This window comes from Bos javanicus, chromosome 20, assembly GCF_032452875.1.
Source record: "Bos javanicus breed banteng chromosome 20, ARS-OSU_banteng_1.0, whole genome shotgun sequence".
Taxonomy (NCBI): Eukaryota; Metazoa; Chordata; class Mammalia; order Artiodactyla; family Bovidae; genus Bos; species Bos javanicus.
Genome location: NC_083887.1, coordinates 1,681,732 through 1,709,122, shown reverse-complemented (window position 1 = coordinate 1,709,122; position 27,391 = coordinate 1,681,732). Strand labels below are relative to the sequence as shown.

General features: G+C 44.8%; 2 protein-coding genes across 3 annotated transcripts in view; one reads left to right on the top strand and one right to left on the bottom strand.

Annotated features, from left to right (window-relative positions):
* The window catches only part of DOCK2 (dedicator of cytokinesis 2), a 458,739-nt gene that overhangs the window by 209,078 nt on the left and 222,270 nt on the right, over nucleotides 1-27,391 (bottom strand). The gene's annotated exons all lie outside the window — the stretch shown is intronic.
* On the top strand, nucleotides 533-27,391 carry INSYN2B (inhibitory synaptic factor family member 2B). The gene is made up of 3 exons (XM_061393177.1): nucleotides 533-3,228; nucleotides 4,353-4,427; nucleotides 24,393-27,391. The coding sequence occupies exons 1-3, from the start codon at nucleotides 1,889-1,891 to the stop codon at nucleotides 24,577-24,579; spliced, it is 1,602 nt and encodes a 533-aa protein (XP_061249161.1). The 5' UTR covers nucleotides 533-1,888; the 3' UTR covers nucleotides 24,580-27,391.

Sequence of the window (27,391 nt, the reverse complement as noted above, 5' to 3'; positions counted from 1 at the left end):
GAGCACAGACTCTGGTGCCGGACTATTTAAGTTCAGACCTTGGCTCTGTCACAAGCTGTGTGTCCTTGGGCCCCAGCATATTCAAACTGTAAAATGGGGTTATAAGAATATCCACCTCTGTAGGGTAGGGAATGAATGAGCTATGGCTTTGAAAGTGCTTAGAACAGCACCTGGTACATTAGTGAGTACTTGATAAACAAGGGTTGTAATGAAATGCAAGTCAAACCCACAGCATGGTAAAAATAAATGGTAACTGTTATTACTACAAGGTACACTTTCCATGGAGAATTTTATGTACATTTATCTCCTAGAAAGCAATTAAAAATGAAAAAACTGGGTGAAAATCTTGTTCTCTAGCAAGTGTTTCAGTCCTAGCAGAGAGAAGTCACCATCTGATTGCCTAGCAGAATACCCTAGGGTCCCCATCCCCATCCCCAGGCTCTTCTTGGCTGCATTCAGCCATCCTCTCTGGGTACATACTCATTAGGCACTCACAGTGAGCCTGAAGGAGGGCTAGAAACATCTAGTGGTTAAAAAAAAAGGCTTCAGCTCCTGACACCCTGGAGCTTACAGGGAAGTGGGGGAGATGCACATTAAATAAATACATAGACAAATGATTATTTAGGGATAATAAAATCTGTGTTTCAAAGAATGTGATACAAAGATATTGAATCTAAGGGAGGTCCTGATATGGTCTAGCACCAGAGGCATGTGTGAGGGAGGAGTCATTTGAAAGGCATTTAAGCTGGGGTTTCATGGATGAATAGGAGTTGGCTGGGTGATGCCTGGGAATGAAAGGAGGAGATAATCCAGGCAGACGGGCATTTTGCTTCAAGGCCTGGCAGCCACAGGTGCCCGGCTCACTAGGGGAACAGACACAAAGGCAGCGAGTTGACTTACTCTAGACCACCCACTCAGAAGCCCTCAGCTGGGAGACGAGTTTGGAGAGAAACCCAGGCCCACAGGAACTGTGTTCTCAGCGGCATCTGTTGTCTCTTCCTTTTCAGACTCTCTTGCATGCTGATAAAGACTGCCAGGTCCCTGACCCCAACCCCAAGTGAACGAAGTTTTGGGCTCAAATACCCAGAGGCTGCTAATGTGGCTCACTTTCTCCACATGTGAACTTCAGCCAAGACACCACAACAGGGACTCTGCCCTCTGAAGGCCCCTGGATGTCCGCGGCACACCCCACTGGGTTCTGTGAGGCTATTTAGGAAGATAAGTTTCGCTCACAGAAGAGAAGGGAGACAGCATGAAAGAAAACAATGGCCTCAAAGGAGGAACCTCTGATTGACATGAATGGGGATGTTCCGTTAGGAGCATCATGTACCAGGAAAGAAGCCAAGCCCCGGGTCCTTTATTTCTCTACCTGTTTACATGTGATGGAAAGGAGATGTGTTTAAGGTTCCTGTAGTTTTACGCTGGGAACTGATGCTCCCGGAAAGGAAGCCGTATGTTCCAGACGTAGCAGGTTTCTTTTGGAATTCACACACTGGGAGTCTGGCGCTCTCCTCTAAATGGGACTTTCGTTGTCTTTTTGTTCAAGACCACAAGCTTCTTCCAGGATCAGAACTGCCTGCCAGCCTCCTCTGATAAACAGCCCACCAGCTCTCATGGTAGATCAGAGGTTTAATAATTAGCCTAACTCCTTGTTTATCTAAGTGGTAATTACCACTGCGATGGAATAATATTTTAACTGCAGGGGAAGCGTTACAGAGAGCTCTCTCCCCCCTAAGTAAAACCTACTGGCTGGGAATGGCCAACAGAGCTGCCCATACTCGGAGGCAGATCTCTGTGTCTGAGATGCTGTCATTAGAAGCTGCTCCAAAGACCTAAGGAAATGTGCCCAGGAGAAGTGTGTGGTCCTAATCCTTTCAACTGAGGCTCAATGGCCCAGCAGAGTATGAAAGTGAGGCCTGTGCTTCTGAAAAGGAACAGTCTCGAGTCTGTGGAGCTGGTGAAGCAACCTCACCACCGCAGGAGCAAATCGCAGCAGGTCCGATTCAAGGAAGATGGCACCAGTAAGACTCCGCCTGGTCTAGCTGAGGTGGATGTCCAGACGTCCGAGGACCCGGCTGTAATGGGAAAGACTCAGGCCTCCAGGCACCATCACCTCCCCACCTACTCACTCTCCTTTCCCAGGTCCCAGAAGGCAGGGGGCTTTCGGAACATCGCGATCCAAACGTCCCCCAGTCTCAGGAAGCATTTCCCGGTTTTCAAAAGGAAGAGACTCACAGCTAGCAAGTCCCTGGTGGAAATGCCGACAGCATCCCAAAGTGCCATCCAGGTGAACGGCAATCTCTCTGAGCAGGACATTGTGTCCTCTGACCTTGCCTACTTACGGCTGGCTCAGCATCTTGAGGATGGGCCTCGAAGGGTCAAGGTATCCCACCCGTTTCTCCCTAGAATGTCCAAGGTGCAAAGCAATGGGCCTGTGAGCCTATGCTTCGAAGCTGGGACATGGAGAGCCTTGGAGAAAGTAACAGCTGCCGTTCAGGTCCCAGATGATATTTACCATAGTCCTACCTGGGCAGGAAGGGAGTCCACTTTGAGCCCAGACCGGTCTGCTGAGATGAGCAACTCCATACCCCCTTTGGTTGACAGGCGTTCAGGTGACGGGAGAAGAGACCTGCCACCAGGTTCAGAAAGAATCCCCTCCTGCTTAAATACCCCCAGTAGAGCCAATCACATGCCTGGCACAGGGAACCTGCAACCTGAATTGCTTTTGCCCAAAGATAGCTCCGATGACAAAGACCTTGGCCCTCTGTCATCTAGGTCAAAGGAAAGGTGTGCTCCCTCACATCCACGGACTCACAGCTCCCCTCCACCTGGCTCCCAGAGTCAGCCAGCCCAACCAGGGGGGGCTTCAGACTGTTCTTCATTGAGTAACAATTACCAGGACCTGCAGTCACTCCAAACTAACAGTGAGTCAGGATCTGCCCCTGTGTGCCAGGAGCAGACGGCAAAGAACCCCATCAAGTCAGACATCCCAGAGCTTCAGAACTGTCCAGGAAGCGGTCACCTCCCCTCCTCTCTCCCCAACAGGGAGACCAAGCAGCAGAGAGTGACTGGCGGGATTAACCCAATTCACCTGGTGCAGGGCGAGCTCTGCGACCTCCAAGGCAGGCTGCAATCTGTGGAGGAGTCTCTGCACTCAAACCAAGAGAAAATTAAAGTCCTTTTGAACATAATTCAAGACTTGGAGAAAGCTCGAGCTCTCACAGAAGGGTAAGGTGGATTTGGGGGAGTGGAAGGAGGGTAAAGTCATTTGGGAGGATAGGGGCAGAGAGAGACCCTTGCCTTCCATTAGTAAAATGTCTCCAAAATGTTTGAAATTCTATCGTTTTCCCAAATTATAAGCAATGGTCTCCCTTTGTTTGGACTGGGTTTCATTGGGTTGTAGGCTTTGGTGGATTTCCACGATGATTGGTTTTTATTTCCAAATGACAACAGATTGGAGAAAGGGGACGATGAAGCAGCAGGGTCAAAAGTTACTTTTTATTAAGATGTGGGTCCAGTCAATAATGATAGCGGAGAATGACAGTATGTAGGTTCTGCCCAAACCCTATCCCTGCAGGGAGTTACTGCATTTGCACAGTATTTAGCTGTTTGTGTGTTTGTCACAGAGGACTTGAGGCAGCCACTAAGCTTACTGTTGACCTTCCCCTCCACTGACCACTCTGCAGGCTTGAGCCAGTCCATCATGCACTGGCTAAGTAGGGACTGAAATGAGATCATAATTCCGCAAAGAGAAAGAAGCTCCAGAATGCTTTCCTGGGTGACTCAGCATCCGTCTGAGGACAGGAAGGCAGTTATTTGTTTAGGTGTGGGATGCTCCTTCCTTGAAACAGTGCTCCCTAAAGACTGAGGAAAAGGAATGGTGAAAGCTAATCAACAAAAGGGTAGGAAAAGGAAGAATTAATTAACTGGCATTTGCTGCTATGAATCAGAGTCAACATAACCTTACAAGAGAGAAGCACTGTGACGAGACAGGGAGAAATATGACCTAAAGGGATTAGGAGTTTTAATCATCTTCTGCTACTCATTTGCAAAGTCCCTCAGTTTCCCCATTTATCATGTGGGGGTAAGAATAACTGACCCATCGCAGAGGATTATTGTCAGCATGAAGAAAATCCATATTTCAAAGTATTTAAACATCTATAAAGCATTCTAGAAATGTGAGATCCTATTAATATGGATTTCTTGTTTCTCTGTTTGCAATGATCATGAAACTTCAGACTTTGAAATCATGAGAAGGACAATGCTGTGCTGCAGGAAATGAGTCTGTAGGATGTGTGCATGCCAGGGGGCGTCTGCCCATAGATTTATCTAGCAAATGCTCTATTTTGCAGGCGCAACTTTTATCGAACTGGCCAAGATCTCAACAATTGCAGTACCTGCCAGAACACGGCATGCATCATATACAGGTACCTGGCCACAGCTGAGACCTGCTCTGTAGAGCACAGAAGTTGCGGGGTCCACGGAACACTCTTGTAATCTCTCTTAGATGCAGAAAGTCAAGAGAGGGGCAAAGACAGAAGGCCTTTGGATACATAAGACAAAAAAAGAAAACAAGGTTGTTTGACTATGAAATGTTAACATCTGGTTTCAAAGAGGGCATTGTTTTGTTTCCTCACAATAAGGCCTATGAGCAAATCCTTTTGAGATCATCACCCTTCCCCTTCCTGAATACTAAGCACCGGCACCTTGCTAAGCTCTGCATGTCCCTTTGTATCTCATTTCACAGTACACCTCTTAAAGTAGGCGTTCATGTCCCCAGGGAAGTTTAGTCATTTGGCCCCACTCACACATAGCATTTTCAGAGAGCTGAAGGGGATCTCAAATCAAATATTCCGAGACTTGGGACTCAGATCCATATCTTTCTGACACCAAGCCCTTTCTGATCCTGATTGTTGTACCACACATCCTACCCCTCCACAGTAACTACCACATGCCAAGCAATTACAATATGTCAAGAACTGTGATAAGCACTGTATATTCAGTTCTAAGTACATTGCTTCTTTCCAGCAAGAGGCAAGGTTGCTGCCTTAGAGTGAACTTTTAGAAGAAACAGAAGGGAAACATCATACAGTGGTAGGAGCCCTAAACTAGGAGTCAGAATCCCCCAAATTACATCTGCTAACATGTGTGGTTCAGTTTCCTCATCTGCAGAGTGGAAACAATTATTCCTCTTGAGAGTTGCCATAAGGAATAAACGAGAAAATACATGTGAATGCCTTTTATAACAGTAAAGTGAAAGTGAAGTTGCTCAGTTGTGTCCGACTCTTTGCGACCCCATGGACTGTAGCCTACCAGGCTCCTCCATCCATGGGATTTTCCAGGAAGGATACTGGAGTGGGTTGCCATTGCCTTCTCCAGGTTGTAACAGTAAACTTCTGTACAAATCTAGGAGCTCATTCCTGCTATTACTGGATCGATCAATGCCCATTTAGCTGGTGGTCTACTTTCAGTGGCACAGTGGAAAAGCGGTCGAAAGTGGTCATTTCGGGTGATGGCTTCTAATTCTGTTTGACAAAAGGATATAGTGTGATTTTCTCTATTACTTTTCTCTCTTGATGAGAAAGGCAGCTAGGGTCTGAGCGCACTGAAGCCCAACTGGGTTGCCTGTGTGTGTTTGTTTTTAATGTCTCACTCTCTCCAGTAGAATCCTGAGATTTTACCCTAGCAAGGGATGGGCAGTCTTGGACATTTTCTCACTGAACTGTCAATTCTTTAAACCTAAAAGTCCCAGGACCACAAAGTGTTTTCATCAAATACCAGGAGCTTCAGGATTGCTCACAAAAATATGCCCTTTACCTTAGTGTGAAATATCTCCTCTTAAAAGGGAGCTCTGGAAAAGGCTTGGGCATTGGAAAGAATAATTAAGGAGTCTCATCAATTGCTTACCTTTGTTCCTTCTTTTTTTAAAAATATCCCCTATCTTAAGCAAATTTCATATCACCAGGAGGACAAAACTTGTTAAATGTCTAGATTCAGGGAGGACAAAATCTTTTCCTCCTAAACAAAAAAAAAAATACATATATATTTTTAAAATAACTTTCAAGTTTGAAAAGTCTCTTTTTCCCAGCAGCCAAATGATATATTTCCTATTATCTTAAGATGACTTTCTATTTAGCTTCTGTAAGTTAAAGGGACAAACGATCATTTTCCCATCTTCTGTGAGTTTCATGCCCTGGCCTTGGGCAAATCCTTTCTGGCCTCTGAGTTTCCTTATCTGAAAAATGAAGGTCTTTGATTAGATGATCCTGATGGTCCCTTTCAGTTCTGACATTCTGGTGTTCTAGGTTGAATTAAAAATGGTAATATTTGCCTAAACTATAACCTTCCAACCAGTATGAGAATATTTACATTTTTCTAGGACGTACTTCAAATGTCCCAAGCAAACAGTCTAAATTCACCCCTGAATGGGTTGGCAAACCTTCCTCTACACATCCCTTTCCAGTTTTCCAAGAAGAGCAGCCACTGCATGCATCTACCCCTCATTACCATTCAAAGCCAGACTGCTCTCCCAGACAGTTTCTGTATCGTTGTGTCTAAGCCATTGTGAAGGAACAGGCAATTAGTCTGACGAAAGCAAAGAGATCAGTACAACATCCCAGTAATAGTAACAGAGGGAAGATGAGAGTTGTCATTTTTTTTCTTTTTAAACATTTCAAATGACTTCAAACCCTGTGTTGTGTCCTGCACAGTCAGATCTTGCAAACTAATAAATAAGTGACGTGAAATAGTCATCCCCAGGCCCTGCGCAGCTGCAGGCTCTCTCTCTGATGACGGATGGACGCCAGTGCATGTCACTGTACATAAAGCACATGGGCGCCTCATGGACTGCCTGCCGGGTCTTCTTCCCTGGAGATGCTGTAACTAAGTTAGCAATCCATACGGTTTTCTAAGTGGCTTAATCAGCTGAAGGCTATGGCTATGCTACTTGCTTCCATCAAGACAAGTCAAGGGTTCCATCCGAATCATTCTCTCAGCTTCAAAAGGAGTCTTCTGCCCACTGCTCCTCAAAGCCTCATTGGCTTTCTTCTTTCTAAGGTACACTGTGATAGATCCTCCCTTCCCGAGGAGAACAGCACCAAAATGGATGCCCAGAGATGTCATGCGTGACTCTCAGGACCTTCCATACCCCAGGAAGAATAAACTCCTTGGAGCTCTGACTGCTGTGGGACTCAAGGGAAGGGGGTGGGAATTGGCCCTGTGACTCAAGCTGGTTCCAGGCTGTTTAGTTCCCAAACACTCTCCTCACCTCTCCTTAGCATTACTTCTAGGACAAGTTACTGAGAAGGTTTCTGAATGCCTCCTGTGGTACTCAAAATTAAATAGCATGGAATTACTTAGTGAGAAGGTTGTTCTCTTTTCAAATTGATTTCAATTCTTCTGATTTACCTAGAGGGAAAAATCTGAGTTTGGTGCTAGAATGTCTTCAAAACCTTTCTAATGCTTACTTATCACAGTTCTTTGCTAAAAGTGAGCATGTTTCAAGTTCATAGCCATGGGCAAGCAACAGTTCCCAACCAGAATGTAATCATTTCTAATTCTTTATGGAAGCTTTTAACTTTCAAAACTAACCCTCCTATATATTCACTGTTATGCAGGTCTCATTTTCAAAAGATATATTGCCTGCTTTGTATACATGTTTTTTAGTATAAAAAGTGAATTGATTTAAAGAGAAAAAATTAAGTACATAATTGTGCAAGTGGTGTGGGGAGTTTCACAAAAACCTTGCAGGTAATAAACAGCGATTACAATTTGGGAAAACAGTGCCCTAAGGAATGCTCTTCCTTTCCTCTTCTCAAGGTCATGGCTCTCTCCAAGCCACATCCCTCCTCCTTCTCTCAGCCCAGTTTTTACTCCTCCAGCCATATCTCCCTGCACTTCATCTTCACAGTCACTCAGAAAATAATCACGGAGACTCTTTGGAGGTCTATGACTATACCGATCATGCATTTATTTTATGGATATAGCTCCCAGGAAAACGTCTACCGGGTTTGAGTTAAAATGCCTCAAATGTTTTAAGGGAAAAGAATTGGAAGTTTTGCTCAGAAAGAAAAAATTTCTCCTATCATCCAGGTGTGTTTCTTAGGAAATGGAAATAAAGAGCAAGCAGCAAACTAAACCATTCTGAATGGACGAAGGGAGAGACTGGCCACATAAGATGTGAAAGGTGCTAGAGAGGAGAAGATGACAGAAGAGCTCTTGTTTGTTCAGGGGTCTTCCTAGACAGGCTCTCTCCTCTTCTTATCCTCAGCCTCTGTTCATGCTTCAACGGCACTCATGGATTTGAATATCAGTGACATCACCTTCCTCTATCTTCTCTTTAATGAGTGTTCTCTCTTTATATATATATGTATACATATATATGTATAAACTACCTACGAATCTTCCCATCTTGATATCTCAAATGTACCTCAAATTATCAAGTTCACCATATACCAAAATACATTTCATATTTTCCTCCACAAAATTCTCTTCCTACATTTCTTATTTGTTCAGCACTGCTGACCATGATTTCATAAAGAAACCACGGTCCACGTTGTCTCATTCTTCTCCTTAACAACACATATCAAACTGGCTACTGATTCTCCCTGCTATATCCAGCCCCTTAGCTTCATTCCCTTTGTCTCTGGACAATAAAGGTCCTCATCACTTAAACGCTAACTGGCCTTTTTGCCACAGGTCCCTTTCACTCTGTCCCAAGTAATTCTTCACACAGGTTGCTAACTTACTGAAAAGTAGAATCTGATCATGTCACTCCCCAGCTAACCAATTTTGTCCCACTTCCTGTTGTTTCCTTTAGCTAATTTTCAAGGCCCTTGGAATGTGACAGTAACCTTGTTAACTGCTGGGTCTCCTATCTCTTCCCAGCCACAGTGAACTACTCAGCTGGCTTCAAATACTGGGTGTTCTAGCATACATAAGTTTCTTCATTTCCTGGAATGCCTTTTCTGCCCTGCTTCATCTGGAAAACTTGTAGCCCTGCAGCTTAAAAGCCAGTTCCTCTGAATAGCCTTTCACTCCTTCCCAAGAAGAAGCCCCTTGGCAAGCACATTCCTCTGCTATACCATTTCTCTTATGACATTGCAACACAGTGTTTATGAGTTTCTTTCCTTCAGCAGAAGACCAGTATCTCAAAGTCATGGCCAGTGTCTAATACACAGTTAGTGGTGAGTAGAACCCTCAAAGAAGGGAAGAGCTATACGGACTGGGGTGGGTGGAGGACGAAAAGCAGCAGCAGGCTTGAGACAGCTATTTAGATGGTCATCAAGTCAAGGTGGGCTTCCCAGGTGGCGCTAGTGGCAAGGAACCTGCCTGCCAGTGCAGGAGATGTGAGAGACTCAGCTTCAATCCCTGGGTCAGGAAGATCCCCTGGAGGGAGGGCATGGCAACCCACTCCAGTAGTCTTGGCTGGAGAATGCCATGGACAGAGGAGCTTGGAGGGCTACTGTCCATGGGGTCACAAGGAGCTGGACACAACTGAGCGACTAAACAACAACCAAAGTCAAATCAGTGTGACAACTTCTGTGTGTCCCTACCCTTGGTGGGGAAACAGAAGGTCTTAATTAATCAAATAACTGTACTAGGGAAGGAAGGCTTCTGTGCAGCAGGTCTCAGTAGATGTCTTGGAACTGAATCAAACAGTGACTGAATGTAGTACATGGATTTCCAATTTTCAAATACCTGGAACACTACAAGATGGAACCTAATCAAGTCTTCCTGTGATGACTCAGAGAACTTGTTGCATTTCACAAGACATTGAGATCCTTGTTGATCACGGACTTCCAACCCTCTTGCCCAGTACTTCTGTACCGACTATGGTAGGAAAGCAAAGTCTGATTTGTGGGAAACTGAACACTCCATCCAGGCCATCCCGTCTCCCTTCTACATTGTCTGAACCGCACCAGTGAGCTCTTCGGAAGAGGGAACTAAGGCAGTAGGTCTGCAGGTTCTCTTAGTAAAACAAAACCCAGCGTAGTCGATAGAATGATGTCCACAGGAGATGTCCACATTCGAACTCTTGGACCCTGTGAATACATCACCTCACCTGGTAAAAGGGACAATGCAGGTGTGATGATGGATCTTAGAGGACAGGATGAGTAGCCTGGAGGGTCCAGGTGAGCCCAATGTAATCATATGGACCCTGACAAGGGAGAGATGAGGGCAGGAGAGGAGAGTCAGAGAAGGAGGTGAGACAGAAGAAGCAGAGGTAGGAGTGACATGGTCACAAGTTAAAGAAGGTGGGCAGCCTCCACAGGCTGGGAAAGGCAAGGGATGCATTCTCTCCTGGAAATGCCAGAAGGAACCCAGTTCTGCTGACACCTTCATTTACAGTTCTGGAGGACTTCTGACCTCTGGCTCTCTAAGAGTAAAATTCATGTTTTTTTAATACTTTGGCCACCTCATGCAAAGAGTTGACTCATTGGAAAAGACCCTGATGCTGGGCGGGATTGGGGGCAGGAGGAGAAGGGGACGACAGAGGATGAGATGGCTGGATGGCATCACCCAGTCGATGCACATGAGTTTGGGTGAACTCCGGGAGGTGGTGATGGACAGGGAGGCCTCGTGTGCTGCGATTCATGGGGTTGCAAAGAGTTGGACACACCTGAGCGACTGAACTGAACTAAACTGAAACCCACTAAACTTGTGTTAACTCATTTCAGCAGTGGTAGGAAACGAATGCACCTGGATTAAGTCCTCATAATTCATAAACTACTCACATCTAATTGGAGGTTGGTTTATTTGACTTTTGATGATTTTTACAACTCTGACAGCTAAGGGAAGACAAGGATCTGTTGGGATGAAAATTAGGGGAAAGAGATGAGAGCTGCCACTTACCGGGGCTTGCCAGTGGCACCAGGGTAGAGAACCTGCCTGCCAATGCAGAAGACATAAGAGACGTGGGTTGATCCCTGGGTCAGGAAGATTTCCCGGAGGAGGGCATGGCAACCCACTCCAGTATTCTTGCCTGGAGAATCCCAAGGACAGAGGAGCCTGGTGGGCTACAGTCCACAAAGTTGCAAAATGTCAGACATGACTGAAGTGACCTAGCATGCACACATGCACCAATTACTGGTCACTGTAAATGCTTTTTGTTTTCTTATCTGATCCCAACCACCAGATGAGATAGATAAAAATACTCCCATTTTACAGGCGAGGTAACTGGGGTCCGGGGACTTGCACATTATTCATGTTAGACAGTGGAGACTGAGAGTGAGAGAGGCACTTGAACAATTATTCTGCAACTAACAAATGGCAATATCAAGACTGGAACTTAGTCCTCTCTGCCTGTTGGTCAGATTCCATGGCATGCTGCCTTCAGAGGCTAGGCCTGCTTGAGGGTTATCAGGGCTCAGTGGAACGTTGTATGGCTGAGTTCTCTTCGGCCAAGGGCATAGTTAGGGTTTGTGTTTATGATACAGGACACAAATGGTGTTCTCAAGAGTGATAGCAGGCCATCTGCAGCACTCTCCTAGGTATCTGTGAATATTTGTTGCTGGCCTTCAAGCCCCAAACCTCCTGGCTCAGAGAGGTGGGGAGGAGGATGGGAATCTGTAGGTAGAGCCAGCCTCCCAGGAAAGTCTGATCCCGACGAAGTTTGAGAAACATTCAAGTAGGTAAAGTCAGAGTCTTGAAAGGAGGTGGTGGCAGTCGATTTACTAGAAACGTTTGTGACATAGAAAGCTCTTGCTCATAAACTAGCCCAGAAACTAGCTTTTGTTTTAAATGCATCATTGGAGAGATGCTTTACCTTTCTGCTTGGCTTCAGTTACAGGGTTAGTGGTCATGGACAGACCTAACTAAAGGGCGCAGGTGAGGGTGGAGGAAAAGGGAGAGGGAAAGGAGAGGGGCTTGCTCACAGAGTAAGCGTGTCTTATGATGCCTCCTATTTGCAGTGAGAACAGAAAACAAGCTTCTGCCAGTCCACTTCGGGGCCAGGCTCTCATCTTGCATTATTTAGGGTGTTCATTTGTAGTCTCTCCTTCCTCCCACACCTCCCAGCTCCTCAGACCTCATCTGAGAGCAGGAACAGAATAGTAATCCCTGATTACTTTCCTCCTCCAATTAAGGTGCAGACCAATTAGAGCCCAATTCTGCTCCCAGGCCAGGAGCCCCGATGCTAGGAACTCTCCTCTGGGGTGTCCTGGAGGAGCAATTACAAATGCCTGCCAGGGTGGGCGTGCAGAGTGCCATCCCACGTCACCCACACCACTTCAGGGAGGGGTAGTCACGCAGGCTCCTGACCCAGGGCATGTGCGTGAAGCATCCTCTCATTTCCTCAAACTCTACAGACCATAGGCTGCCTTTTTTTTTTTTTTATCATTACTGATTCCTCCACTGCTACGATTCTCCAAGCTAGGCAGAAGAAGTTAGGGAGATACAAAAGGAGATTTGCTGCCAGCACCTCCCTTTGTCCCTGGCGACCAGCATCCCGGTTCTTGCGCCCCCTCACTGCTTTGACATTCAGAACTTAACATAAGGAGTCTCTCTGGAACACAGGGCAAAGCCATACAGCTGTGTGCCCTGTAGGAGAAAGGCCAGCCAAACCTTCATCCAACTAAGGAAAGAGGCTCCGGAGGGCTACATGAGTCACCTGGGGTGGTGCAGTCAGAGGTGCCGAGAACCTTCTTGAGTTTCCTTTGATGGTTAAGTAGTTTGGCCACTGGGCCTTGGCCTTGCCTGCCACTTAAAGCTATCACCTAACCAGAGAAAAAGGCATTTCACTAGAAATGCAATATACCTGCTGCTGCTACTGCTGCTAAGTCGCTTCAGTCGTGTCCGACTCTGTGCGACCCCATAGACGGCAGCCCACCAGGCTCCGCTGTCCCTGGGATTCTCCAGGCAAGAACACTGGAGTGGGTTGCCATTTCCTTCTCTAATGCATGAAAGTGAAAAGTGAAAGTGAAGTCGCTCAGTCGTGGCCGACTCTTCACAACCCCATAGACTGCAGCCTACCAGGCCCCTCCATCCATGGGATTTTCCAGGCAAGAGTACTGGAGTGGGGTGCCATGCAATATACCTAGGTCTGTGAATTTGTATAAGATGCTCTCCCAGTATGGAGCCAGGGGAACTGTGAGAGCCTTGTCTTCCAGCCACAGTCCTCTGTCTGGCCAGCAGTGAAGTCTGCAGTGAAAAGTAATTACAAAGCACACAGCATAGTAATGTGTGTTCCTTCTAGTAATCACAGATGCCTTTGCTGCTGTCATGTCAGTGCAGTATGGACTGATCAGTGTTCAGTTCAAATGCAGGAACATGAATGTTAATGGCAACCCTTCAAACAACTGCCACCAAACACAGCTCAAGCTGTCTCTTTTGAAAACAGGCATAAAGTTTGAGGGATGTTGTGGAAACTTCTCTGAGCCTTGACAGCTTGGTCTCCCAGACATTTGCCATTAGCTCCCGTTTCTCTCGGTATGTTTTACCCTTTGCTTCTTTTCCCTCGAATAGAAGGGGAAAGAAGAGGATTTATAGCATCAGCAATTTGTCTGCAATAAAAATGAAACCGATTTTAATGCATTAATAGCTAAACAGGCTGAAACATGCCATAAATATAACATCAAGCATGCTGAGAATTTCACAGGAATAACAAATGGATGGCTGCTGGCGTGCGGGCCACGGTTGACCGCAGAATGACCCAATCTTTATTTCTCTGTCAAGTTAATGCTACAATCGTTACTATTTGTTGATTCAGGCAATGTGCCAGGCATTTTACTAAACAGCATACATGTATCATCACATTTCAGACTCCCAAGAACCCTTAAAAATGGGGCTGGTTATTATTCCCATTTTATGGATGAGGAAACGGAGACTTGGGCAGGTCACGTGATTTGTCCAGGATCCACCAGCGCTAGGGCTTAAACCAGTCCCTTTTTCAGAAGGCATTCCTATCCCTTCCCCTCTTACCTTCTCACCTTGCACCATCAGTGAATATTTGTACCACAGTCTCTGAGACGGCCTTCTCTTTCTGAGGACTTAATGTGAAGACATTCTCAACACAGAGCCACAGCACCCAGAGTGCAGACCTCTCCCACAGATGGTGATCAGCAGGGAGATTTCTGCAGTGTGGCCCTGCTTATTTATGCACCAAGAAGAGAACCTGCAGTTCTCCGGGGACTTGTCAGCACAGATGCCCAAGGAGAAGGGGCGTGCTTGCTGGCTTGAAATGGCTGTGATCTGTGAAGCTTAAAATTATATCCTATAAATAATGAGCACACTGGTCATTAGGAGGAAGTTTTAGAAACAATATTCCTTCCAGGCTGGGGAAAATTAAAAAAAAAAAAAAAAAAGCTAACCAAAGTTTCTACTTTCCCGGACTGTGATTCATCCACAGAGACACTTTCCAAAGTGGTGTGATTTATCCAAGTGGACAGGAACCCAACCACCCTCGCTGAACCCATTGATTCTTACAGCTAATTCTTTTAAAAAGAAAGTTGCAGGAGGTCAATAAATCCGTGGTGCACCTGGGTTCTGTGGTGGGAGGGGCCACAGAAACACTCCAACAGAGATGAAGAGGTAGAGACTTGCAAGTGGTTTTGTCTTCAGGGAGATGCCACGGACCATTAGTTTCTCAGCCAACTTGCTTAGAGTGTCTGGATTTATGGTACATCACCATGTCTCTTGATAAAAGAGCAAGACCCACCTGCTGAGAAGGATGAGCAAAGGGCCACTGCAGAACTCAGCAGCCTACAATCAGACCCAACACTGCAGAGCCCAGACACCACCTTGAGTACGCAGCCTCCGATGGGGCATCTGTCTTCTTCGAATACACAGCCTCCCTGTCAGGACAGCCTTGCAATCAGGAAATGCTATGGCAGGGTGGGCTGGTCGCCTGGGTCATGAAGGGCCCTCCAGAGGCCCAGCCCACATTGAGTCTTGTTCCACAGGGAGATGTGAGGTCATTTAGGTGCACTGGGCTGGGGTCACCGTCCCATCCCACACTCATTTGGTAACCAGGATCTCATACATATTGAACACTACTGTTCTTTCAGTGCTGTGAATCTTAGTGTACAAGCTTTGGAGCCAGAGAGTCTAGGCTCAAATCCTTGCTCTGTCACTTACTAGTATGTGCCATTGGCAGAATATTTAACCTCCTCTTGCCTCAGTTTCCTCATTTGTAACATGAAGATAATGCTTATCTCATGGGTCTCTGAGAATCACATGAGGCATGAGAATTAATAAATTTGTAGGATGATGTATGGAATAGAGTTCATTCCATAAAAGATAGTCCTTCTTCTTCTCCTTTTTATCCAACCTCTTCTTCATTTAAATTACCATGTGTCCTCACCTAACAGGACCCAGGTTCAGTTCAGTTGCTCAGCTGTGTCCGACTCTTTGCGACCCCATGGACTGTAGCACGCCAGGCTTCCCTGTCTATCACCAACTCCTGGAGCTTACTCAAACTCATGTCCATTGAGTTGGTGATGCCATCCAACCATCTCATCCTCTATTGTCCCCTTCTCCTCCCGCCTTCAATCTTTCCCAGCATCAGGGTCTTTTCCAATGAGTCAGTTCTTTGCATCAGGTGGCCAAAGTACTGGAGTTTCAGCTTCAGCATCAGTCCTTCCAATAAATATTCAGGAATGATTTCCTTTAGGATGGACTGGTTGGATCTCCTTGCAGTCCAAGGGACTCTCAAGAGTCTTCTCCAACACCACAGTTCAAAAGCATCAGTTTTTCAGCACTCAGCTTTCATTATAGTACAACTCCCACATCCATACATGACTACTGGAAAAACCATAGCTTTGACTAGATGGGCCTTTGTTGGTAAAGTAATATCTCTGCTTTTTAATATGCTGTCTAGGTTGGTCATAGCTTTTCTTCCAAGAAACAACTGTCTTTTAATTTCATGGCTGCAGTCACCATCTGCAGTGATTTTGGAGCCCCCCAAAATAAAGTCTCTCACTGTTTCCATTGTTTCCCCATTTATTTGCTATGAAGTGACGGGACCAGATGCCATGATCTTTGTTTTCTGAATGTTGAGCTTTAAGCCAACATTTTCACTCTCCTCTTTCACTTTCATCAAGAGGCTCTTTAGTTCCCCTTCACTTTCTGCCATAAGGATGGTATGATCTGTGTATCTGATGTTATTGATATTTCTCCGGGCAATCTTGATTCTAGCTTGTGCTTCATCCAGCATTTCACATGATGTACTCTGCATATGAGCTAAATAAGCAGGGTGACAATATACAGCCTTGGCATACTCCTTTCCCAATTTGGAAACAGTCTGTTGTTCTATGTCCGGTTCTAACTGTTGCTTCTTGACCTGCATACAGATTTCTCAGGATGAGGTAAGGTGGTTTGGAATTCCCATCTCTTGAAGAATTTTCCACAGTTTGTTGTAATCTACAGAGTCAAAGGCTTTGGCATAATCAATAAAGGAGAAGTAGGTGTTTTTCTGTAAGTCTCTTGCTTTTTCTATGATCCAAGAGATGTTGGCAATTTGATCTCTGGTTCCTCTGCCTTTTCTAAAACCAGCTTGAACATCTGGAAGTTCACGACTCACGTACTGTTGAAGCCTGGCTTGGAGAATTTTGAGAATTACTTTACTAGTGTGTGAGATGAGTGCAATTGTGCGATAGTTTGAACATTCTGTATCATTGCCCTTATTTGGAATTAGAAGGAAAACTGAACTTTTTCAGTCCTGTGGCCACTGCTGAGTTTTCCAAATTTCCTGGCATACTGAGTGTAGCACTTTCACAGCATCATCTTTTACAATTTGAAATATCTCAACTGGAATTCCATTGCCTCCACTAGCTTTGTTCACAGTGATGCTTCCTAAGGTCCATGTGACCTTGCATTCCAGGATGTCTGGCTCTAGGTGAGTGATCACACCATCGTGATTATCTGGGTCGTGAAGACCTTTTTTGTACAGTTCTTCTGTGTGTTCTTGCCATCTCTTCTTAATATCTTCTGCTTCTGTTAGGTCCATACTGTTTCTGGCCTTTATTGTATCCATCTTTGCATGAAATGTTCCCTTGGTATCTCCAATTTTCTTGACGAGATCTCTAGTTTTTCCCATTCTATTGTTTTCCTCTATTTCTTTGCACTGATCACTGAGAGAGGCTTTCTTATCTCTCCTTGCTATTCTTTGGAACTCTGCATTCAGATACTTATATCTTTCCTTTTCTCCTTTGCCTTTAGCTTGTCTTCTTTTCTCTCCCCAGACAACCATTTTGCCTTTTTGCATTTCTTTTCCTTGGAGATGGTCTTGATCACTGCCTCCTGTACAATGTCACGAACCTCCATCCATATTTCTTCAGGCACTCTGTCAGATCTAGTCCCTTGAATCTATTTGTCACTTCCACTGTATAATCATAAGGGATTTGATTTAGGTCACACCTGAATGGTCTAGTGGTTTCCCTACTTTTTTCAATATAAGTCTGAGTTTGGCAATAGGGAGTTCATGATCTGAGCCACAGTCTGTTGCTGGTCTTGTTTTTGCTGACTGTATAGAGCTTCTCCATCTTTGGCTGCAAAGAATGTAATCAATGTGATTTCGGTATTGAGCATCTAGTGATGTCCATGTGTAGAGTCTTCTCTTGTGTTGTTGGAAGAGGGTGTTTGCTCTGACCAGTGCATTCTCTGGGAAAAACTCTGTTAGCCTTTGCCCTGCTTCATTTTGTACTCCAAAGCCAAATTTGCCTTTACTCCAGGTATCTCTTGACTTCCTACTTTTGCATTCCAGTCCCTTATGATGAAAAGGACACTTTTTGGGGTATTAGTTCTAGAAGGTCTTGTAGGTCTTCATAGAACTGTTCAACTTCAACTTCTTCAGCATTACTGGTGGGGCCATAGACTTGGATTACTGTGATATTGAATGGTTTGCCTTGGAAATGAGCAGAGATCACTCTGTCATTTTTGAGATTTACCCAAGTACTGAATTTTGGACTTTTTTGTTGACTATGATGGCTCCTCCATTTCTTCGAAGGGATTCTTGCCCACAGTAGTAGATATAATGGTCATCTGAGTTAAATTCGCCCATTCCAGTCCATTTTAGTTTACTGGTTCTTAAAATGTCAATGTTCACTCTTGCCATCTCCTGTTTGACTTCCAGTTTACCTTCATTCATGGACCTAACATTCCAGGTTCCTATGCAGTATTGCTCTTTACAGCATCGGACTTTACTTCCATCACCAGTCACATCCACAACTGGGTGTTGTTTTTGCTTTGGCTCCATCTCTTCAGTCTTTCTGGAATTATTTCTCCACTGATCTCCAGTAGCATATTGAACACCTACTGCCCTGGGGAGTTCATCTTTCAGTGTCCTATCTTTTTGCCTTTTCATACTGTTCATGGGGTTCTCAAGGCAAGAATTCTGAAGTGGTTTGCCATTCCCTTCTCCAGTGGACCACATTCTGTCAGCCCTCTCCACCATGACCCATCTGTCTTGGGTGGCCCTACAAGGCATGGCTCATAGTTGCATTATGTTAGACAAGGCTGTGATCAGTTTGATTAGCTTTCTGTGATTGGGGTTTTCTAGTTATACTCTCTAGTTACATCATTTTCTTCTTAGAGTAGACCCTGGTAACAGCTAGGCTGTGGGCTAAAACATCTGATCCCTTTTTAGGAGAGAGGACTAGGGGTCAGGAAAGAAAGCTGAGATTCTGATCCTGATTCATGGTGTGACTCCCTTCACCAGAATCTAGGAAAACAACATTCCTAGATTCCTGAGCTATCATGAAGATAAAATGAAAATGCAGACCTGGTATGTTTGCAGTTTGAAAGTGCTATATAAAAGTAAGAGGTTTCTATTGTTTACTTCTGTCTAAACTTTTTTCTTCTTGTGTCTCACCCAACTTCTCTTTGCCCAGCCAAGATGCTATATCTGGAATCTGACTCTTATTTGCTTTATGCATTTACACATTTACCTACTCTTTGCTTCTCACTAGTTCTTCTTCCAGACAAGCCATGACTTAGGCCTCTTGCTACTTCCAATTACCTAGAAAAACATTCTCCAGCTTTCCACCTCCTAGCATGATGGCTGAAGCATTGATCTGTCAGCTAGATTACTGAGGTGCCCTCAAGAGGGAAGACTTCCAGCTTGCTTGCATTCTCAGTTTACACACATCTCACTTTCTAAATGCAAAGCGGCAGCATGCAGACCTCTTGTCTGGGAGTGGCTCTAAGACTCCCAGACAGTGAACTGGGCAGCCCTGATCAGGAGTCAGGCATTCCATGCATCTTCAGAGAACCAACCTTACAGACTTTGAAAGCTCCAAACTATCTCAGTGGTTCTGGGCCTGAGTCCTGTATTGTAAGGATTTCTTGACCACTATCTGCTACCCACACCTCGCCCCCCAGCACTGTGAGTCAGAGTTCTCTGCAAACTAAGCACCTAGCACTTCCTGTGGATGGAGAAGATATAAGGGTGGGAAGGTAGGGAGAGAAGGGGGGGATGGTTGGAAAAGTCATTGGTGTTCTATCTTGATATCAAACCCAAGGCAAGCACTCATTCCCTAGAATCTGCAAACAACCCTCTGCTAAAAGTTTGCTTGAATTCTCTCAAGCAGGCGTTTTAATCCCTCTTTGAAGTGGTTGTTGAATATGGTGTGGGTTAGCCAAGTAGGAAGTTGAGGGGGATCTCCTCTTCACTACCCAGCCTCAAAACGAAAGACAGATGAGAGAGGGCACTGCCCCTGACCATTTATAAGGCAGCTGTGACCAAAATAAAATATATTCCTTCTCCTCCCTTCTAAACTAAACAGTAGTTTGTCAAAAGGATGGGTAAGAAGAAAAGTGACGATTTTCCTTTATGTTAATAAATTACTTTGGCCTAAAAAACACTAATCAATTTCTTTCCAAAGGACACAGGGTTCTCTATACTCTGTTATTTGTCTGGCCTTGAAAAGAAAGTCACTTTCAATCCCCTTTAAATTGTCAAGACTAGTGGGGGCATCTGTGGAGCTCCCTAAGTCCCAGTGATTATAATGGAACCCTGTGGTGTTTCCATAGAAATGTAAAGAGTGTATTCTTCCCTGAATGCACATGGCTGGGCGAGGGGTGGGGGGGGTGGGGAGGAGCGGGTGAAGACTGATGTTTCTCGCGAGGTATACAATTACTGAAGGGTCAAAGGCACGAGTGAGGAGGTGAGGCATTCACTCCCTGAGATAGGAAGACAAAAGACTTGGTGGAGTGGGCAGAGACCCCATCTACCTGAGGACACTCCCCTTGTTATTGTCCCGCTCTCTACAACTACCTGGTAAGGTCGCTTCAGAACCTCTACTTTCATTTGGGTCTTAGAAAGAAAAGCAATTTGCCCAAGGTCACCTAGCCAGTAAGTGGCACTGCCTCCGTTCAAACCCAGGAGAATTACACCCAAGAGCCCTTTCTCTGAGCTCTCCAGTGTGCTGTGCTTTACCTTGTGAGCTGAGATAGACTTAACATTCTGTCTCCTGGCTCTTCTGTCTCTAGGCCTGCCAGTTCTATACACATTTGAACATACCCAAAGCACTGTTTTTTTCTAATCAGTATTAGGGCACTGTTATGAGTCTAATCACTGCAGATGGTGACTGCAGCCATGAAATTAAAAGATGCTTACTCCTTGGAAGGAAAGTTATGACCAACCTAGATAGCATATTCAAAAGCAGAGACATTACTTTGCCAACAAAGGTTCGTCTAGTCAAGGCTATGGTTTTTCCTGTGGTCATGTATGGATGTGAGAGTTGGACTGTGAAGAAGGCTGAGCACCGAAGAATTGATGCTTTTGAACTGTGGTGTTGGAGAAGACTCTTGAGAGTCCCTTGGACTGCAAGGAGATCCAACCAGTCCATTCTGAAGGAGATCAGCCCTGGGATTTCTTTGGAAGGAATGATGCTAAAGCTGAAACTCCAGTACTTTGGCCACTTCATGCGAAGAGTTGACTCATTGGAAAAGACTCTGATGCTGGGAGGGATTGGGGGCAGGAGGAGAAGGGGATAACAGAGGACGACAGTGATGCTGGATGGCATCACTGACTTGATGGATGTGAGTCTGAGTGAACTCTGGGAGTTGATGATGGACAGGGAGGCCTGGCGTGCTGCAATTCATGGGGTCGCAAAGAGTCCGACATGACTGAGCGACTGAACTGAACTGATGAGTCTTGACACACTCGGGTGCTTTGTTTGGCTGTTTGTTGCTTGAATTAAGAAATCAGAGAAATGTCACATATAAGGAGAAGAAGGAAGCTGGTTTGTGTGTATGTTCATATAATTTGGTAGAGATATATGGATGAAGAGCTGGAGAGTAGGGGTTGTTGAGATATATACAAGGCAGATTTTAAAGCAATTGTTAGTTTAATCACCTGTATCATACGCTGGGAAGCTACATCCACAAAAGCAGCATCCACATCTCTCTATCTCATTGTTGTGTCCCTATAACTGAGCAGCATCAGGCCTAAAACAGGATGGATGCTTGAATGCATGGATAGATGGAAGAATGAATGGGTGAATGGTTGGATAGCTGGCTAGATGAATGAGCAGATGACTGTATGGATGAATGGATGGTTGATGAATAAATGGATGGTTAGATGGCTGGCTGGCTGGCTGGATAGAGGAATGGTTTGATGCACAGATGGATGGATGATGGATGGTAAGATGATGGGTGGATGGAATTTCCTATCTCTAAAAGCTGAGGAAATTCCTAGAATGAGCAGAGGGTGCCTACTTTCTTTGGCTCTATCCAAATGCTCTAGAATGCTCTAGAATGAAGGTAATTTTCTGCCTTGGTGAAAGAGGAAGGGTCATTTCAGGAGTCAGGAGAACTATGAATGTGGATGTTCTCTGTATGTGAATTAATACAAGAGAGGGTGAGAGTCAGGGTTTGCAATTAATTGTTTTGGATTCCTTCCTTAAAGCAACAAGAGGTTGCCAGAGACAATGATTCCCCAGCCTCTGAACCCATCTCCTTAAATTTGAACTGGGGAGAGGGAGCTGTGGGGAGTGGTGACAGAAGCCCACCCCAGCTTCAGGAGCAACAGGGGCGCATCCTGGGTAGTACATCCAGGATGTACTACCAGGAAGTGGGAGCTTTAGCGTGTGTCTGTGGATACTTCTCTTCAGTGATCTGGCAAAATTCTGAGCTTTGGTTAGAATATCTCTAATGGGTTTGGGTAGACTCCAGGAGTTGGTGATGGACAGGGAGGCCTGGCATGCTGCGATTCATAGGGTAGCAAAGAGTCGGACATGACTGAGTGACTGAACTGAACTGAACTGAACTGAACTGAATAGCTCTTGATATTGGCTAGCATTTACTAAGGACACAGAGTCACTAGTTACCAGTGTGAAGAGGCCAGGGATAATGTCTGTCTATCTGTCTGTCTGTTTAATACTCCACTTCTGGTACCTAACTGAGGGCCTGGTGCATGGGAGATACTCAATAAATGTTTGTTGAATGACTAGCTGAATATCATTTGATGTTTGTTGGTATCTATCTCTGAACTGAGTGTTGTATATGCATTCTATTGTTTATACATCACTGAGATCCCATGAGTAGCACCATGCTTATTCTTCAGTTGAGGAGACTTTGGCTTGAATATGAGAAATTACTTTGGCACCATCTCACAGTTAATCAGTCATGGAGCTTTGCTTAGAAAAACACAGCCTGTGTTACACATCCATTATATAAATCACACATCCATGAGGATGTCCCTATAGAGGAGACCAGGGAGGCACAGAAAGTGAAAGGATGTAAGTTAAGAGAAGAAAATCTGGAGGAAGCTTATCAAATATATAGAAATAAACACCCATCCCTGATGGTCCCTGAGCATGATTGTTAAGCCCCTATTACTGTTATTATTATCACCATTGATGTTATTACTATTAATATATCTGGCTCTTGGCTTTGCTTCTTTACTTAACAATGAGTCTTGGGTAGCCTTACACTTGTGCTGACTTCATATTATTCCTTAATACAGACATATTTAAATATTCTCCTTTAATGGGCATATCCTGATCACCACTTCTCTTTGTGTTACTTTATGTGTATATGTTGGAGTCATTAATGTACAGACTCCATGGTATCATCTGTACACAGGTCTTCGAGGTAAACATGACACCTCTGGGGACCAGGGCCCTCAGGGGCTGAGAGAGTCGGAGGTTGAAGAGCCGAAGCTCTGCCTTGGATGGGTGCTCAGGCTCCCCCTGACCTTTGAGGGCCTGGGAATCAGGCCCGTGGCATCAGGGATGGTCAGCCTGTCTTGTAAGTCTGGCTCAGCCTTCTCAGAGCCTGGAGAGCCGGGCCACAAAGACTGACTCCTGCAGACATCTCTGCAGACTGTGTATGGGCTGCCTCTGCCCTTAATTGTCTAGGAGATTTACCTACAGAGGAGCTGCCAGAGCCAGAATGCTTGTGAGAAGGCTCTTGAGCTTGTAGCTGTGTTTGTTACCTGGTTTCATGCTAGAACTCTCAGAGGGCCCAAAGATGAGGAGCCAGCGTGGGAGTGTGGGAGGTGGGGGAAATGCAGAGTCACAGAGATGGTGCATTCTCCTTGTTTAGCAAGGAGGAGAAGGAAATGCCTCACCCAGAAGAGGAGAAACCCTGTGCTGGTTTGTGAAGTGTCATGATTGGTCAAAGCCTCCTACCCAGCAAGGGCTAAAAAGGGGCTGTCATTAAACAGACACTGAGCTGGCCCTCTATGCCCACATCACCTCCTAGAGACCCAGGATCAGAGTAAATGCTGCCGAAAAGGCAGGTCATGATTGTCACATGTGACTAACAAAGCCCCCAAATAGCACCTTCTCACTGGACACCCCAAGCTGGCTTACTGTCTGTCAGGCACTGCTCTAAGTTCTTCCTTTATATTCTCTCACTTAACTAATATAGATTCATTATTGTTCAGTCACCAAGTCATGACCAACTCTTTGTGACTCCATGGACTGCAGCACACCAGGCTTCTCTGTCCCTCACTATATACATATTAATTCCAAAAAAGCCTTTGAGACAGGGGCCATTATTAGATCCATTTTATGGGTAAGGAAACTGAGTTGTTAGTTTTATCACATATTTCTCTGTATTACTTAAACATTATATTATGAGGCAGTTTTATGTTTAAAGTGTATGTAAAAATAATGAACAATCAGGAGCATTAAATAAATGTGAGAGAGAGGTTGGAAGAACTTTAATTGGCCATCTACTATTAGGCTGCCATGTTATGTGCTTCATTTAAACTTAGAAACATCCCTAAGCAGAAGGTATTACACATGCCAATTCCACCAATGAGAAACTGGAGATTCAGAGAGACTGCACAGTTCCCCCAAGGTCACACAGCCAGCAGGCACCTAAGCATTTGGGACTTGATCCCAAAGCCCAGGCTCTTCTCTGTCTGTTGGACACTTGGTGACATTCAATCAATATGTGCTGATTTGAATTTACTTTCCTTCCTTCCTCTCCGTGTTTTTCAGTGTAGAATATGATTTCCGGCAGCAAGAAGGCAGGTTCCATGAAGTTCTACAGAGTCTGGAGGAAGTGGAGCTAGCGGAGGAGGCCTCTCCCCCACCAAAGTCCCCAGCAGAGCCTCCAGTTCCTGAGAAACAGGACTTAAGGCGGAAAACCAAGAAGGTGAAGAAGAAGTGCTTCTGGTGGATATGAGCTCCTGGGGACCATGCCCTCTGCCCTCCCCGAGGCAGGGAACCACTGCCCTCAGGCTTTCTCTACTTCCTAGCGAAGGCCCCGGGCCATCAGACGCTCGACTTACAAAACCAGAATGACTTCTGGATGGTTTAGCTGCTGCTGGGCACCTGATCACAGTCTCACCTGAGTGCGTGGCCTGCTGGCTGAGGATTTCATGGGCCCGAGTTAGCACCTGCCTAGCTTCCTGTCATATATTCTAGTTTTCAAATCTAGATTCCCACCAAGGGCAAAACCCCCATTGCACTTCCCTACATCTCAGTGATGCTCAGCACTTCTTGCTCATCCTGGGTTTATCATCCCAAAGAAAAGAAATAAAAATGTGGTGCAGAGCAGTGAGACAGAGGAGGGTTCTAAGCAGATACCCAGAAAAAAATCATATATCTTAACGGGCAGTTTTCTAAAATATTGGCACTTGTGAGTATAACAGAAGCGGGCAGGGCATAGCAATGCCAGGTCGCCTGGTAGGCTGGGTCGTTTTCACTTTTGATTAGCCCCTTGATCCCAAAGCTAGGATTTGTCATCTCATGCTGTGTGTACCTTAGAGTCTGTAGCAGAGTAAGGACAGCACAGGGTAGAAGGGACCTGTGAGTATGACTATCCTGCAGCTGTAGCTACTCCAGGGTGTGCCTTAAATCACCCTGCTTTTCAGCCTGGGGCCTGAGACTGCTTGGCAGATGGATGGGGTCTGGTTTGGGCTTGAACTTTAAGATTCCATAATTAATTTCCCTGTAACATTTAAGATCATGAAATCCAGCAGTCTGTCTGTCCATTTCATCTTACCAGAAACATAAATAAGACTAAGATAAAACACAGCATTAGTACTTGCCCATCCATCCTTGCAGCCTTGTAGATAAGTTCACAGTCTATTAATCTACACACTGTCCCTTCCTGGTGACCAGACCATGGTCACCTGATTGAAGAAGCAGGACTGGGGATGAGGATAGATTTTTTCCATCTTAGTATTAAATGCCTTTCCTTCCCAAAGTCTGAATTCCTTTAAATCTGGCTCATTCTTTTGATAAAACCCCCATACATGTGGGTCCAGCCAAACTTGCATGGCTGAGCAGACTACTGAAATAATAGAATTAAGTAATTGCTACACACTCTTGGGGATGAGGGGTGGGTTGGCAAGGCTCCTATTCCTTCTTGTTAAACTCTCTACCAGCCTGTGGTTGGATTGAGGCTGCCCAGAAAAGAGATGGTAAACTCAGTGAACATTCAGTGAAGAAGGCATTCATAATCCCCTTTGCTAAAGATTGTGTGTCAGCGTTAGAGTCTTTGCAGAGTGCAGCACTCTGTGTGACCGTGGGATGTACATTCCCCACTGCAAATGGAGGCTAATTGAGCAAACCACTCCGACAGTTTCACCTTCCCTGTCACTGCGCTGCAGTGCACAAAGCTATTTCAGTGAGAGTGAGAGGGAAATTTGGCAAGGAATCGGCTTGCACTATTTAAATCTGGCAGTGTCATTCAAGATGTTCTTGTTCTGTTTCTAGTGTAATGTTTAAACCCACAAAATGAGACTGGAATACTTAACATGAAGTTAGAATTAAGACAAATACACTTGTCATGCTTAAGAAGTCACATTTCAGTAAGATATGCTACCACTGGCTAAAAGCCACGAATCTATCTATATCCACACAATCGACTCGCAGTTGGCCCCAACAACGGAAAAGAACAGCACAGAGGCTAATCCAATAAAGTTAAATCACTGGGGATCTTTTATATAATTTTATCTTGTAGTAGAGCTTCCATCTTAATTTGCTTTGCTTACACTAATTTTCAAATTAATTTATGCTCTTGGGCAGCACAATAGAATGGAAATAATCCTGTTCTCAGAATTAAGAGGCCCAGGCAACAGAGCAGTCTATTCCAACAACTTTTAGCAAATTTTTAAAATTTTCAGAGCCTGTTTATCCATTCTCAAGTGGAGACAGGAACACCTACTCTACTTGTTTTACAAGGTCTGCGCACATTCCAGCATCAGATGAGCAGAACCACTCAGAGCTGACCAGGATCGCTTGCCAAAGTTAGCCTGTCACGAGGAAGAGGTGTCTGGGAACACAAAATGGATAATCCAACATTTAGATAACTAACAAGGGTATGCTGTCGTACACATATGTTGAGTTGGAGCCTCACATAAACCCTCATTTGAGTTAGATGATATTGCGGTCAGAACAAGTTGAACTTTCTAGAGAGAAAAATCAAGTGAGGCTGCGATGATTCTATACCAAAGCACAACACACCATTGCTCAGGCCACCAACCTGAACCTGGACACTCGGTCTCTTCTGAACATTTAAAATTGTTATGGGGGAAACAATTCAGTAAAACCTTCCTGCTAAACAAAAGTGATCATTTCTGTGTTAAAAAAAAAAAAAGTATGTGTATACCAAAACTCTGTACTCATATACTCAATGTGAAAATTGCTTCTTTGTAAAATACTATGTAACCTCTACCATGATCTCCTACAGAAATGTTGTACTTGAGCTTGTCTGGTTTCATGGAGAGATATTAATTTAGCAAAAGTTACTTTTATAAAATTGAAAGGAAAAAGACTGATACATCAGCTTAAGTTGCAGGAGTTTATGTAGCTGCTTTCTCTGTAGTTAAGAACATGTGTACTCACTATACTTGGAACTTAATACCAGCTCATCTACAGAGCACCTTCTTAAAGACTGTACTAATGTAAGCTTTTGTAAATTTCTAAACTGTTTTAAATGGGATATTATCTTTTGCAATAAACTTACATATTTTTCCTAGGTTTTAAGA

Coding starts and splice junctions, on each gene's coding strand:
- INSYN2B (XM_061393177.1), top strand. CDS start 1,889: ATGGCCCAGCAGAGTATGAAAGTGAGGCCTGTGCTTCTGAAAAGGAAC. Junction 3,229..4,352: donor GCTCGAGCTCTCACAGAAGG/GTAAGGTGGATT, acceptor TCTATTTTGCAG/GCGCAACTTTTATCGAACTG. Junction 4,428..24,392: donor ACGGCATGCATCATATACAG/GTACCTGGCCAC, acceptor CGTGTTTTTCAG/TGTAGAATATGATTTCCGGC.